The sequence below is a fragment of the Arthrobotrys flagrans genome (genome assembly GCF_004000055.1).
Source record: "Arthrobotrys flagrans strain CBS H-5679 chromosome Unknown unitig_1, whole genome shotgun sequence".
Classification (NCBI taxonomy): domain Eukaryota; kingdom Fungi; phylum Ascomycota; class Orbiliomycetes; order Orbiliales; family Orbiliaceae; genus Arthrobotrys; species Arthrobotrys flagrans.
This window is the reverse complement of record NW_027137556.1, coordinates 721,650-734,468: the sequence shown is the minus strand read 5'-3', so window position 1 is coordinate 734,468 and position 12,819 is coordinate 721,650. Positions and strand designations below refer to the sequence as shown.

At 51.1% G+C, this 12,819-nt stretch overlaps 7 protein-coding genes across 7 annotated transcripts; 3 read left to right on the top strand and 4 right to left on the bottom strand.

Moving 5' to 3' along the window:
• Positions 1 to 13: 13 nt before the first annotated feature.
• On the bottom strand, positions 14 to 1,066 carry DFL_008203 (ribosomal P1 domain-containing protein; the record flags this gene model as incomplete). Its single annotated transcript, XM_067637904.1, has 6 exons — positions 14 to 52; positions 118 to 264; positions 328 to 402; positions 474 to 557; positions 633 to 747; positions 999 to 1,066. The coding sequence occupies 6 exons, from the start codon at positions 1,064 to 1,066 to the stop codon at positions 14 to 16; spliced, it is 528 nt and encodes a 175-aa protein (XP_067485846.1).
• A 15-nt stretch (positions 1,067 to 1,081) lies between these two features.
• Positions 1,082 to 2,824, bottom strand: DFL_008202 (uncharacterized protein; the record flags this gene model as incomplete). The annotated part of the gene is made up of 5 exons (XM_067637903.1): positions 1,082 to 1,096; positions 1,197 to 1,603; positions 1,686 to 2,216; positions 2,275 to 2,576; positions 2,667 to 2,824. 5 exons carry the CDS (start codon positions 2,822 to 2,824, stop codon positions 1,082 to 1,084), a joined length of 1,413 nt encoding a protein of 470 aa, XP_067485845.1.
• A 1,011-nt stretch (positions 2,825 to 3,835) lies between these two features.
• Positions 3,836 to 4,762, top strand: DFL_008201 (uncharacterized protein; the record flags this gene model as incomplete). The annotated part of the gene is made up of 1 exon (XM_067637902.1): positions 3,836 to 4,762. The coding sequence occupies one exon, from the start codon at positions 3,836 to 3,838 to the stop codon at positions 4,760 to 4,762; it is 927 nt and encodes a 308-aa protein (XP_067485844.1).
• A 276-nt stretch (positions 4,763 to 5,038) lies between these two features.
• On the bottom strand, positions 5,039 to 8,769 carry DFL_008199 (uncharacterized protein; the record flags this gene model as incomplete). Its single annotated transcript, XM_067637898.1, has 14 exons — positions 5,039 to 5,736; positions 5,788 to 5,827; positions 6,280 to 6,328; positions 6,388 to 6,411; positions 6,480 to 6,584; positions 6,649 to 6,734; positions 6,790 to 6,987; positions 7,051 to 8,022; positions 8,109 to 8,257; positions 8,340 to 8,375; positions 8,440 to 8,466; positions 8,529 to 8,554; positions 8,616 to 8,665; positions 8,743 to 8,769. The coding sequence occupies 14 exons, from the start codon at positions 8,767 to 8,769 to the stop codon at positions 5,039 to 5,041; spliced, it is 2,487 nt and encodes an 828-aa protein (XP_067485842.1).
• On the top strand, positions 5,244 to 5,930 carry DFL_008200 (uncharacterized protein; the record flags this gene model as incomplete). Its single annotated transcript, XM_067637901.1, has 2 exons — positions 5,244 to 5,477; positions 5,538 to 5,930. 2 exons carry the CDS (start codon positions 5,244 to 5,246, stop codon positions 5,928 to 5,930), a joined length of 627 nt encoding a protein of 208 aa, XP_067485843.1.
• A 1,424-nt stretch (positions 8,770 to 10,193) lies between the features above and the next one.
• On the top strand, positions 10,194 to 11,029 carry DFL_008198 (uncharacterized protein; the record flags this gene model as incomplete). The annotated part of the gene is made up of 2 exons (XM_067637897.1): positions 10,194 to 10,523; positions 10,574 to 11,029. The coding sequence occupies 2 exons, from the start codon at positions 10,194 to 10,196 to the stop codon at positions 11,027 to 11,029; spliced, it is 786 nt and encodes a 261-aa protein (XP_067485841.1).
• Positions 11,030 to 11,225: 196 nt separating this feature from the next.
• DFL_008197 (uncharacterized protein) lies at positions 11,226 to 12,580 on the bottom strand (the record flags this gene model as incomplete). Its single annotated transcript, XM_067637896.1, has 4 exons — positions 11,226 to 11,579; positions 11,669 to 11,992; positions 12,062 to 12,340; positions 12,404 to 12,580. The coding sequence occupies 4 exons, from the start codon at positions 12,578 to 12,580 to the stop codon at positions 11,226 to 11,228; spliced, it is 1,134 nt and encodes a 377-aa protein (XP_067485840.1).
• Positions 12,581 to 12,819: the final 239 nt, after the last annotated feature.

Below are 12,819 nucleotides of genomic sequence, written 5' to 3'. Positions count from 1 at the left end.
AGATATGTGTGCATTAGTCGAAAAGTCCGAAACCCATGTCTTCGTCCGATTCCTGAGTGCGAGTAACATGTTAGCGACTATATTTACACCAAAGACGACATCATCGAGCGGCCTTACCTCCTTCTCCTCTTCTTTCTCTTCCTCCTTAGCTTCCTCCGCTGCTGCATCACCACCGGCAGCCGGTGTAGCGCCAGCGGCAGCAGCGGCACCACCACCCGAGCCGACGTTTAATAATAGGTCCTTGACATCCTTTCCTTCCAGGGCCTATAGCGAGTATGATATGAGTGAACCATCCCATTTGATCATAAGGAAACCGTAGCGGCGAACCTTTGCGAAAAGCGAAGTCCAGATCGGCTCAACTTCGACGCTAGCAGCCTTCAGGAGGGTGTTGAGTTTATCGGCCTGTTAGAAGGATGGTTCCAGATTAGTTGTCGGTTCAAGTATGCAAAAGAATTGTCGATGGGGGTCCTGACAGTGATATCGATCTGCTCATCGGCCAGGATGAGGGCAGCGTAGGAGACGGCAAGTTCGGATGTAGCCATTGCGAAGATGTGAATCTAGTTTCCAGCAGCAGTTTGATTAACAGCCGTGTAAAGCTTGCGGTCGTGGAAAGCTCGGGTTTGTTGGCTTACGGGGAGGTTATCAAGTGATGTCGGTTGCAAATTTAGATGGTGATGATGGTGATATGAAGAAGTGATAAATTTCTTAAAGGTGGGTTTGGAATTTGTGTGGGATGGCCAACACCGACTACACCGGTTACCCGAAGCGGTATTACTCTTACGGAAACTAGCAAAAGAGTCTCTAACCTATAACGGCAATTGCCTAAATAAAATCGAATGGAACAGAATAGAATTCTACAGGCTTTCCGAGCTGTTTGTCAAGGCTATCTAACGAATATCCTTATATTTGCTTTGCATTCTCGTGCGGTGTTTGATATCGGTTGAGGTTCTGGGCTCACTCTCTTCGCAAAGCCCTAAGCCAAACCCTAACCAACCTACATCAAAAACCACACTTCTTGGCATAAAACAACGACAACGACAACAACAACACATAATATTATAGGCATCAATATTGAATATCATCAGGTCATCGTTACCTACACGTTTCCAAAAGCTGTCAGAGGAATCATATATTCCGGTATCACCATAGATAGCGATGGCATAGTGTAGAGGGACATTAGGATGTTGTTCACTCACCAGTTCTTCTGCGCTCGTTGGATGTATCGCTACGCAGTTGTCGAAATCTGCCTTCGTAGCCCCCATCTTCATAGCGACACCAAACCCTTGGAGCATTTCCGCACTCCCGAGTCCGATGATGTGAAGGCCGACCACTCTCTCCTCGGGCCCGACGCACACCAGTTTGTACGAGGTCGGGCCCTTGTTCTCCAGCATTGCGTAGTACATGGCAATAAAGGAGGTCTTGTAAACCTTAACATTCTCATCCCCGTACTTCGCTCGAGCCTCCGGCTCAGACAAACCGATCGCCCCGATTTCAGGGTGAGCGAAAACGACCGATGGGACGTTCTCGTAATTTAGCTTCCTTGTAGAGAACTCCGGTGGTCCGAACAGACGTTCAGCTAGTCTCCGGCCCGCAGCAATCGCAACTAGACATTTAAACGCCGGCGGATGTATCGTTAACAAACCAAACTTCATTGACTGCCGGTGTATCGTCAACTTCTATCTTACCGGGTGTCAGCTCTACTTTGCCGCATACGTCTCCCAATGCGTAGATGTTCTCGATGTTAGTATTCTGGTAGTCATCGACTCGGACAAAACCAGTATCGCCATCCGACTCGACGCCAATTTGGTCAAGGCCCAAGCCGTCGACGAGTGGCGCCCTTCCTATCGCCCAAAGGAGAGTATCGACATCCAACTGGGCCCCATCTTCCCCATGAAGCACCAACGATTCTCCCGATGCTGACTTTTCAACTTTCTTAAATTGTTTCGAGTTCTTGTGGATTTTGATGCCTAGTTTTTCGTAGTGGTTCGTAAGAACTTCCTGAATCATAGGATCGAATTTTCGCAACATCGTTTCTCCTCGAATGAAGAGGTGGGTTTCGGAGCCGAGTGCATTGAAAATTCCAGCAAGCTCGACCGCGATATATCCGGCGCCCACCAAAGCCACTCTCTTCGGGAGCGTCTCCAAATCGAAAAAGCCATCGCTGGTGATGCCGAGATCGGCGCCTGGTATGTTGCTCGGAATGATGGGGTATCCTCCTTTGGTCGAAAGCATTAGCAGCTTCCCTCGTGATGATATACGGACGGGCTTTCAAACCTGTCGCTATTAATATTTTCTTCGCCTTGACGGTCTTGATCTCTTGGGAGCCATCGATCGCCCGCAGGGCGACTTCATTTGGGGAGACCAGGCTTGCATGTGCGGAGATGTACTCGACACTGTCCTTATCCAGATTTCGCTCGTAAATACCGTTCAGACGTTTTATATAGGCATCTCTTTTATGCTTAAACGAAGTCCAGTCGAAGGGTGCTGTCTGCTCCAGTTTGAATCCGTACCCAGCAGCATCATGAATCGTCTCTGCGATGGACGCTGCATTCCAGCACACCTTTTTGGGGACGCAACTGAGTAGCCATCGTTCGTTAGTTAGAGTGTAAAAAAAAATTTATTACGTTAAACATAGATGCCGCGCGCAAGGGAAGAGGTATCCATACCCAACATTCACACATGTACCGCCGAGTCGGCCGCTCTTTTCTACGATTGCAACTTTTTGTCCGTACCTGCTCGCTGCTCTGCGAGCAGCCCCGAGGCCACCACTACCCCCGCCAATGACGAGGAAGTCGTATTCTTCGGACTTGGAGATAGGGGCCATCCCGGTGAACTGTCGTCTTACGGCGGACAACCGTAACGCCGCGGCAGGCAAGCGACGGGTGGGAACAGAAGCAGAAGCCAACAGGGTCGCGGTTTTTCGGCGGGGAGCCGGTAATGATATGCAGGGAATTGGAGGTGTTCGGGCGGGGGTGGGGGATGGAGCAACCTGGGAGGGAGGGAGGGAGAATAGGAGCGGAAAGAAGCTTTCCTGTGAATGTTTTGTTGGGCGTCAAGGTTTATATAAAAGAAAGACTTCCACGAATTTACGTGCTCTCCGACGTATCCCGAAGAGGATTGGAAATTAATACCCCCGCTTGCAGCCCAGGCTGCCCCGCGTCTGCATTGCGTGAGCATGCAGGCTTGATCTGGATTACTAACAGCGGGATGCAAATAAACATCAGACTCGTCTGGACCGCTGGCAAGCTGCTACATCAAGGTTGGTCGAATCGGACGAACTACTTGCCCATACACCGTATGTAAGGACTTTACTCCTTACTCGTTAGTCACTCAAGTACTACATACTTACTTACCTACTATTTACCCCGGGGATGGTTTGTTAGGTACCTAATCATTGAGTGTTGGGAAATTCGAATTGTTGTTTCTGGACCAGAAAATTACAAACATTGATGGTGCTAGCTAATCAACAAGAAGATATAATTAATACAACCGCGACTCGACGCTATACCTGTTCTTACTTAAGTAGGTCCTCGGTCGTAAAATGTGGTCTGCAATCGACTACCGAATCCTATGTCCAGTGCCAGCCTCGATGCCTGCTCAACCATTCCGACACCGGGTCCAACAGTGGCACAAGCATCGAGCCCGTCATTGAAACCATCGTATGCAGTTACGTGCTTGCATTGCGTGTATGTATCGATCCACCTGGCCCGGCCCGGCCCAAATATGTATCTGCTGCTAACGTTACCTTACAATTCGCAGTGGAATTCCAAGCTAAGACCGCCGGTCACTAGCTTCCTGGTAACCCAGCCCGGTATTCTTTTAGAAACCTGCAACGATGCTGCTGCGCCTCTCGCAGCTGCGAAACGCAGAACTGAAAGATATCCTTCAGCGATGCGGGTGGCCTGTTTCTGGCACAAAGGCCGTGATGACCAACGAGATACAGGCCCAATTGCATCGGTCGAAACTGATGACTTTTCGGAGATCGAGTTCGGGCGTTCTCGAACCGGCGGTGAACCAGCCGGACGAGCATCGGATATTGAGTCTCGACATGGGGATCAAAAACATGGCCGTGTGCTTGCTGAAGGTCCCTCGACAGGAGCTTTTCTCTGGCGAACCGGTCATCCCGGAGATACTCAGCTGGCAAAGATTCTCCCTTTTTGACCACCATAATAATCTCAACCACAATTGCGAGGATAAGCCGGGCGGTGTCGCCCAAGACATGGATTTCGCATCTGCCTCGTTAGCACCGCTTGCCACGGCTTTGGCAAGGCAACTTATTACGGCCCACAACCCCACGATCATCGCCATCGAAAAGCAGAGGTACCGAACCATGGGATCGGCCGCGGTCCAGGAGTGGACGTTGAGGGTCAACAAATTAGAAGCGATGCTTCACGCCGCACTGAGGGTACTACAGGAGGAGGGCGTTTGGGAACAAGGCGCGACTCATAGCATCTGTCCCCAGAAAACCACCGGATACTGGCTTGGCCGGTACGGTTTGGCCGACGGAGCCAGAAAAGGGACGGTCACCAAACCTTTGAAGGTCAAGCTGGTCCGATCGTGGCTTGAAAACGGGCATAATGTGGTATACAAGAAGAACAACCCCCTTGCCGCAGACGCTGCATCGCTCTTCTCCGAAGCGTCCGGTCAAACCAAGACGAAAACGGGAGAAAAACTAGATGATCTTGCGGACTGCTTGTTACAAGGTCTCGCGATTATACATTGGGAAATCGGCAGGCTTAAACTGCTCGAGGGCCTGGAATGAAACAGCGTTGGAGTCGAGGAACCTGCATCGATAATACGATGGTATGTAAGCATCCCTATCGGAGACACTACATTCGATAGCTACGCCTTTAACAAAACGAACGGGATTAAAAGGTCAACCTTGCTCGGCACCAACATCGAGGTACCTCTTCGTATTTTTCCTAATACAAAGTCCGGAGAGGTATATGATAGACGAAACTGTAGTTAATTAAGTAGTATGTAGAACAAAAACAGATCGAGGGCTAAGATCGCACAGCAAAAATTCAGACAAAGTGACTCAGAAGTTGGAGGAGGGGTTCATGCTCCCGAATCCCGGTTTTTTCCTGCGATCGCCTCCACTGACGGTTCGAGCGGTGCCGTCGCCGCTCGGTATGCTTGACACGGATAACGGTGGGGGGGTGTCCTTGCGGTGGAGAGAGGGGTCTTCTTCACTCCCACGCCGACTGAACCAAATCCGCCATATAACTCCGGCGATGCCTACGATGGTCAGGATACCGACAACGCTGACAACGACTCCAATGATGATTTTTTTCTGCTGCGGAGTAACACCGGATGGAGATCCGGATTCGCCTCCGTTCGCCAGGGAAGGGTCATCCGACGAAATCATTGTCGTCGTCGGAACCACATCGGTTGTTGTCGACTCTCGACCGAATTCATCGGTTATGGTGCGTGTCACCGTCACCTTTGTCGGAACGGGAACCTGCGTGACCGTGCTGGTCAGATCGGGTTCGTCTGATTGAGAGGGTTCGATCTGCGAAGATGTTGTGGTGGTAAAGTTGCCGAAGGGGGGTATGGCGGAAAGGCCTCCTGCATCGTCGTCGTCAGAAGAGGTCGGTGCGGGATCCGGTGGTGACGAAATTGTTCCATCGGCGTTGGAAACTTGCCGCCTCCGGGGGCTGTCATCCAAAAGTGAACTCGAGATGAGCCGCGATGACAGGAGGATGGCGACCAGCAATAACAGCAGCGGCTCCGATGCTGCGTACTTGATGAGTTTCATTGTGTTGGAACTGAAATCGGTCGGCTTACAGGCTACCTGCTTTGCGAGCGGACGCAGGGTTGACAGATACTATTGTCCGAAGAATCCGGAGGATATCGATGCTCACGGGCAACTGGAGATGAGCATTTGGATCCGGGCGCAGCATTTGGCCAAGTACTCGGTAGTACTTTAAGTAGTTTAGCAGGGAGGGAAAGAGAGGGAGGGAGAGAGAAGAGCGAGGCGTTGCAGCGGTTGTGTTTCTAAAAATGACAACCCGGGAAAGATTCAGCCAACACAAAAAAAAGCAGGGCACATGCAGGAACAAGCATCTGCCCGGCCGGCCTAACCAAGCTAAGAAGGACGTCACGAAAGCATCACCGTGCGCTATAATGTATTGGTTGCAGATGGTAATGATATATGAGTACTTGATAGATATAGATATTATAAACCAGGATATACGCATGGCATCATTGAAACCGAAATCTGGAACGGCCGCGGCATGTACCCGAGCCACGAGCCGGGCTTGGTTAGGTACAACCGACCGTACACGTAATCCTGCCGTCCCAGCTACTCATAAGCAAGAGTAGCCAACTATATATCAAGAAAGAAAAATGTCGATACGATTAGACCGAAATTATGCGCTCTCGTACTTTGCGACATGAGTAGATATGGCCCTATTCGTTATCATCACCAAGTCAGCCTGATCCGAGAATCCAGCGTTTGTCTACGGCTGTTTGCATACCTTCCGCTAGGGTCCGACTGCTTGGACCATGTGGGAGTCCAGCGCATTACGGTGGATGCGCATTGCTTGGGGAATTGCTCGTCAAACATTTGACGGTACCAGTACCTGTTCCACAAATTAGCGATTCGACGAAGGACTTGCGCTCGGGCAGGTTCGCAAATAAACGTACGCCTCCTTCGTATCCGGGGCATCGCTATCCCACAGCTCCCCGCGCTTTGCGAAATCCTCATCGCTTACTACGTGTGCTGCGGTGTCCTAGTCATAGCGGTCAGTGAGTTTGACCTTACCTTCGAACGAAGCACGGACATACCTTGAGTGCGTCGATCCAACCGTATCCGACACCATCGCTGAATTGCTCCTTCTGCCGCCACAAGATATCCTTTGGAAGGTATGGTTCCGCTTCGGGTTCGGAGCTCGTGTCAAAGGCCGCTCGCAGGACCCATTTTTCAATCCGGCCGTTCCCAATCATCTTTTCTTGGGGGTCGAATCCCATCGCTACCTCTAAGAACTGATACATAATTAGCATCCCCCCCTCCTCCCGAAGACCGTAAGTGTGCGGGAATTCACTTACCTCTTTGTCAAGGAATGGCACACGAGCTTCCAGTCCCCATGCTGATGTTGATTTGTTGGCCCTCAAGCAATCGGCAAGGTGGAGGTTCTTAACCCGCCTCACGGTTTCATCGTGGAATGCCGCTTTGTCCGGTGCAGCATGGAAATACAAATATCCACCGAATATTTCATCACTACCTTCTCCGCTTAAAACCATCTTTACCCCGAGGGCTTTAATCTTCCTGCTCAGGAGGTACATCGGGGTCGATGCTCGGATGGTTGTAACATCGTACGTCTCGAGGTGATAAATGACATCCCGTAGTGCGTCCAGGCCCTCCTGAATGGTGAACGTATAGTTGTAGTGCTCCGTTCCGAGGAAGTCGGCGACCTTTTGTGCTGCGACCCCATCCGGTGAGCCCGGAAGCCCGATAGAAAAGGAGCGCAGCCGCTCGTACTTGCGAACCGTCTTCAGGTGACCTTCGTCGTCGATCCCGACGAGATGATCGTTATTGCCATTGGAGGCGTCGTGCCCGTTGAGATCGGACCCAGCCCGAGTCTCCCTGACCGCTATGGAAGCAATGAGGCTGGAATCGAGGCCACCGGATAGGAGAACACCGTACGGCACTTCTGCCATCAAGCGCTTCCTCACGGATTTTTCGAGCGTGGCCCGGATTAACTTCAAATCGAGGGGCGTAGCGGGAACCCGGCTTGGTTCCCACCAGCTCGGTTGGAAATATCTGGTGGTTTTCTTGGTCTCCGAGTCGTAGATATGGCCCGGAGGGAAGGAGATTATCTTATCGCAAACAGGATGCAAGCACTTAAGCTCCGAGGCGAAGTAAACGGCGTCCGGCTGCGACGAGTTCCACCCCTGGTAAAACGAAGTGATGCCGATTGGGTCTCGAGCTGCGACGACCCTATCTCTTTTCGAGTCGTAAAGGACAAACGAGAACATCCCGTCTAGCATTTTGGGAGCGTCGATATCATGCTCGGCGTACTATATTCGGCCATGAGATTGCATTCCAATACCTGGAAAGGGAGGAAAGGGGAAGAAGAACGGGTTAAGCGTGGTAGCGCACGTACTAGATAGAGGATGACCTCGCAATCCGAGTGCGTCTTGAACTTGTATTTGTCGCCGAAGCTCTTTCGGATGAGCCTGTGATTGTAAATTTCGCCGTTGACCGCTAGGATCAAGGAATTATCTTCACTAGTCAAGGGTTGTGCGCCGCTGTCTACGGGGCAAGGGACCATCTCAGCCACGGAAACATTCCGGTATCCCCAAGGTGGGGCGAGAGAGGAGTAGTAGGAACGTACCGATGCCGACAATGCTGAGCCTTTCGTGGGTAAGAACTAGAGGTGGATTAGTTTGGGATCCGATGTTAAAAAGTCGGTCTCCTGGGGGGTCCGGACGTACTCGTGCTGTTGGAAGTTACATTTCCACCTACGATAGAAATTAGAAAACAAGGCTCCGGTGGTCGTCTGGGAGAGCGTTTGGGAACCTACTCCAATCGGGACCACGATGGCGAATTCTACTCCAGAGGTTAGAACCTAATAACAAGCGACGATGGGTGCAAACGAGGGAATTCTTACGCTTTGGAAAGCTGCAAGGCCTTCGGCTTGAAGCCTTGGACATTGGGGTGCTTTGTGGTTCGGGAAGATGTGTCAGTTTCCTCGCGGGTGGTTCAAAGACCGAAGACCGAATAAGCTCGAGGGTTACCTTGTGGCAGGCGAAAATTCCACACATGTTTTAATTATTCGATTGGGGAAGCTCTGCAGCTCTGTCGGATATGTTGCTGTTGGAGGAGGAATGTAATGTAATATACCTCGACTGTGACTTTTTAGTTTGACAGCTGCGAACGCGGAACTGGAGAGAGTTAGTCAATCGCCAAATTGGTGTCCGATGTAGGGCCGATACCGATACAGGCAAGGGTAATAATAGCTGCGATGGGAACGACGGAGGAGTGGAACGAAGTGAAAACGAAACCACTTCTGCCGCGAATGAGTCTTTAAGTATTAAATTTGGCGTGAAAAGGAAATGGCTCGAAGGCGAAAAAAAAAAAAAAAAAGACAATTGTAGCCAAAAAAGGAGCGAGCTCAGTGTTCGGGTAAATTAAAGCAGAGGCGGTGAAATAATAGATAGGTAGATAAGCTCGAGACAACTTAGTAGACGAACATACTAGTCAGGAGCAGTTTCGAAATGTCGAGCAAATGGTTCGTCGGCTCGCAAAAGAATTCAGCCCAGATCGAGACTAGCCGGCGAAACCAGACCGGGTACCCGTTGTTCTAGTCTGGCTCTCGAAGAGAATATAAGTGAAAGCGATTACTTACTCAGGGTACTTGTTTGGGTTAGTAGAGTGGTCCGGAAGCTTGCTGAGGTCCAAAGGAGCGGGATTGGACCCTTTAAATGGACCTCGAAAAAGGTCTTACTACCCAAGTAAGTACTCAGGTAGATGGTAGGCAAGCAGGTAAGAAGCAGGTGAGTACTTTGTATAGCGGAATGCCCCCACAACGGCCAGGACCCGATGCATCACATTCGATCCGGTGACGTTCGCCGTCTTCGCACAGATGATAGATGCGGTGCGTGGTCTCATTGCATTGACGATAAATATGGAAGCCGTAGGTCGGTACCTAGGTAGTAAGTGAGAATAAGCCTCATACGTGGGGGAATATAAGAAGCGTACATACAAGTGAAGTCGGAAGCAGTTATAGAGAGAAAGAAGTATTTCGGAGGGTACATTTTAAGCACTAAAGTACTAATAAAAATCACCATGCAAGATGCATGTCGCCGTTTGCGAGAGGAGGATGGAATGCGGGGACCAGCATCCGGGGTGCATACCGAACCAACAGACACCCCCACAGGGATCATCTCGACATCTCCGAGCTGCTCGAGTGGTTAGCCTGCAGGTGTGTGCGGGTGTGTGCTTGTGCGTGTGCGGGTGTGGGGTCATCTTCCATTCGCGTTGCTTTGTTTGGTTCCAACCTCGATCAACACCACCCTTTCTTCCTCCTCCTCCACCACCTCCACGTTCACGACCGTCGCATAACAGCCGCGTCACGTTCCCATTTGCTTTTCCGGTGGGAACCGCCGACCCCAAGTCCTTCCTCGACTTAGTACTTAGGTACTTGCTTAAGTTGCATACTTATGTATAACATCCGTGACAAGCTCCGATGTCCCACCATCCATCCGACGATGCTCACCCCCATGAATCCTTCCATACTCAGATTCAATCCGTAAACTTTGCCCTACCAACCTCTCCCATCAGCTCGAGCAATCCATTTCACTTCGGTGGTTTTCCGGGACAGCAGCAGCACCAATCCGAACCCCCCTCGAGAGAATCCGTTGGAAATGATGGCCATCAGGGGAAACGCATTTTTCGCCCCAATCCGCTGCTGCAGAGACCGGAGGATGCTCGTGAGAGACGGCGCAACCTCCTTCTGAGGAAACTCCGGACGCAACGGGAAAACAGAGCAATGCAGGCAAGGGGCGGGGAAGATGAAGTGAGACATCCTTTCCTTTTTGCTCCCAACAGGTTGATGCTGATGGTTAGATGCTACGTCTGATATATTTGTCGGAGAAAAATCGATGGGAGAGTGGCCAGGAACGCGTAGCACTTGCGATATCTTCATGGAAACATTCCGCCGGTGATGACTATGAATTGCCCCACGCAATGGATACTTCCCCTGCAGACCACCAAGGTTCGTATCCTGATCCGGGCACGAATTGCCCACTTTGTACCATCCGTTCCACCCTTACTTTCCAACCCGCCGCCCTAACTCCGTCACGTATCCGTCGTGCGTGGCCACGAATTTTAGATCCAGATATGACAATGGCAGAGTTGATGGCAGATGTCGAGGAGCAGGAACTCCAGGAAATCATCAGCCACTACCAGTCCCCGGATTCCAGACAACCGCATCGGGTCTGCCCGGGGTGCGGAAGCGATGAGGTTTTAGAATCTTCGACGGAGGCAGTATGCTTTAATTGCGGCATGAGTATCGACCGCTGAGGGTCTAGTCAGCATTGGCAAGTTGAACGGCATGAAATCTATAATCTAGATACAGTATGAATACGGCACACGTTGGATCCGGTTTTGGTATCAAAGCGCGGAAGCTTCATTGCGCCTTATGGTCAACCCGGTGGGCACGGATCACCCGCCTTCCGGACAATCATTTTACGCAATCGATAGCCCGAGGGAATTGAGATCAGTCCTGTCCTAGTTCTTCCTTTGTCCACCCGCCGCCGACTTTTCGACCCTTCCCCACCGCTTGGTCTCGTTTGACACGGCTCCAGAGGCTGACGTTCGGGTCCCACACGAATTGCCAAATGACATAAGTCCAACTTTTGTGCTGAGGCAAAGGCTCGTAGAACTCGGTCGCTATATCCCGGAGCTTCCATAGGCGCGTCCAGGGGATCGCTGGGAAATCATGGTGTTCGTTATGGAGCCCCACGTTGTAGGTTAGAAAGTTCAGGACGCCGTAGTAGCTATATGTTTCTACGGGTAGGACATCGGATGGCGATGACCTCGAGGACGGTTCGGTAATCTTTTCGAAAACATACTACAAATGCGGTGAACATCAGCGTCCGAATAGAAAAGCAGCAAGTGCTCGCTCAAGGCTCCGCTGGGGCCGATGGGATAGAAACTCACATGTTCTGCAATAAAGTGGCCGGCACACGGGTGAAGGCTCCCTGCTAGAAAACTGCTCCAAAGGAAGTACCATAGGACGTTCCAGCCCGCGAACTTGACGAAAGCTGCATCGACGGCGATCTGTACGACGATGTTAAGGAGATGAATCCAAGTGAAGGGGATTCGGTATATGGCCATGGGCCGTAAAGCGTAGAAGAATATCTGAAACGTAGCAAAGAATGCCTTCCCCAGGACCGAATTGAGGAAAACGGCTTCCAAAGTAGTCGGCAAATCGACGTCGAGGCCCTCCACCCCGAGCGACTTGTGATGGGTGAGATGGTATGGCTAAGTACACGGCACTAGGTAGTTAGTCATCTGCGCGGGTTGCTCTCTGGTAACCAAGCTTTGACCCACCCGAAATGAAGCACTGTACGGTATTCCGATGGGGAGATTGGCGATTATGGCGAGGATTCGATTCGCGAACGGCTTTCTGAACGCAAGGTTATGGGATATTTCGTGAATCGCCAGGAATAAATTCTGGTTCGCCGTACCCCCGACGGCATAAGCGGTCAAGAGGAACTTCCAAGAAAACATCGGTGTATCCTTCAGCAGGTAAGCGCTCAAGAATTGGATCGTCACCACGAAGGCAACGACGTATTTCGTGAGAGGCTCGGGGCCGCATAGTTTCGTGACCTTGGAAGTTAAAGGCTTAGGAGCATGTACATATCACGAAGCGGACGGAAGGGTGAACCGTACCTCGGGGTGGGCTTTGATGATCAATTGCCGACGGGTCCTGTGGGGTTCTTCCTGGTACGTCCACAGCCAGTCGTGAAGCTGGGTATCGGTCCCATCGGAGTCAGGGCTCGGACTTGGAACTTGGCCAGCAGCGCTGCTAGTTTTCGGCTTCCTCGATACGACGACGGTCTTTTGCATGATGAATCCCCTATTATATGAGTCGGAAGCTCCGTCCGGATGTCTACACGTTCTCGTAGCTGATGAGCATTCTAGATTTTCCAACGCTGCAGGCCAATTGGAGAATAAATACTTCTCGGTCCGGATCCGCGATGTGGCTTCTAACCTCTTGGGAAAACAGAACCGGTGTTTCGATGTTGCGTACTGGAGGGAACGTTGGAATCTTGCGCATGTGCTGGCTGACCTGGAAATGTCGATTC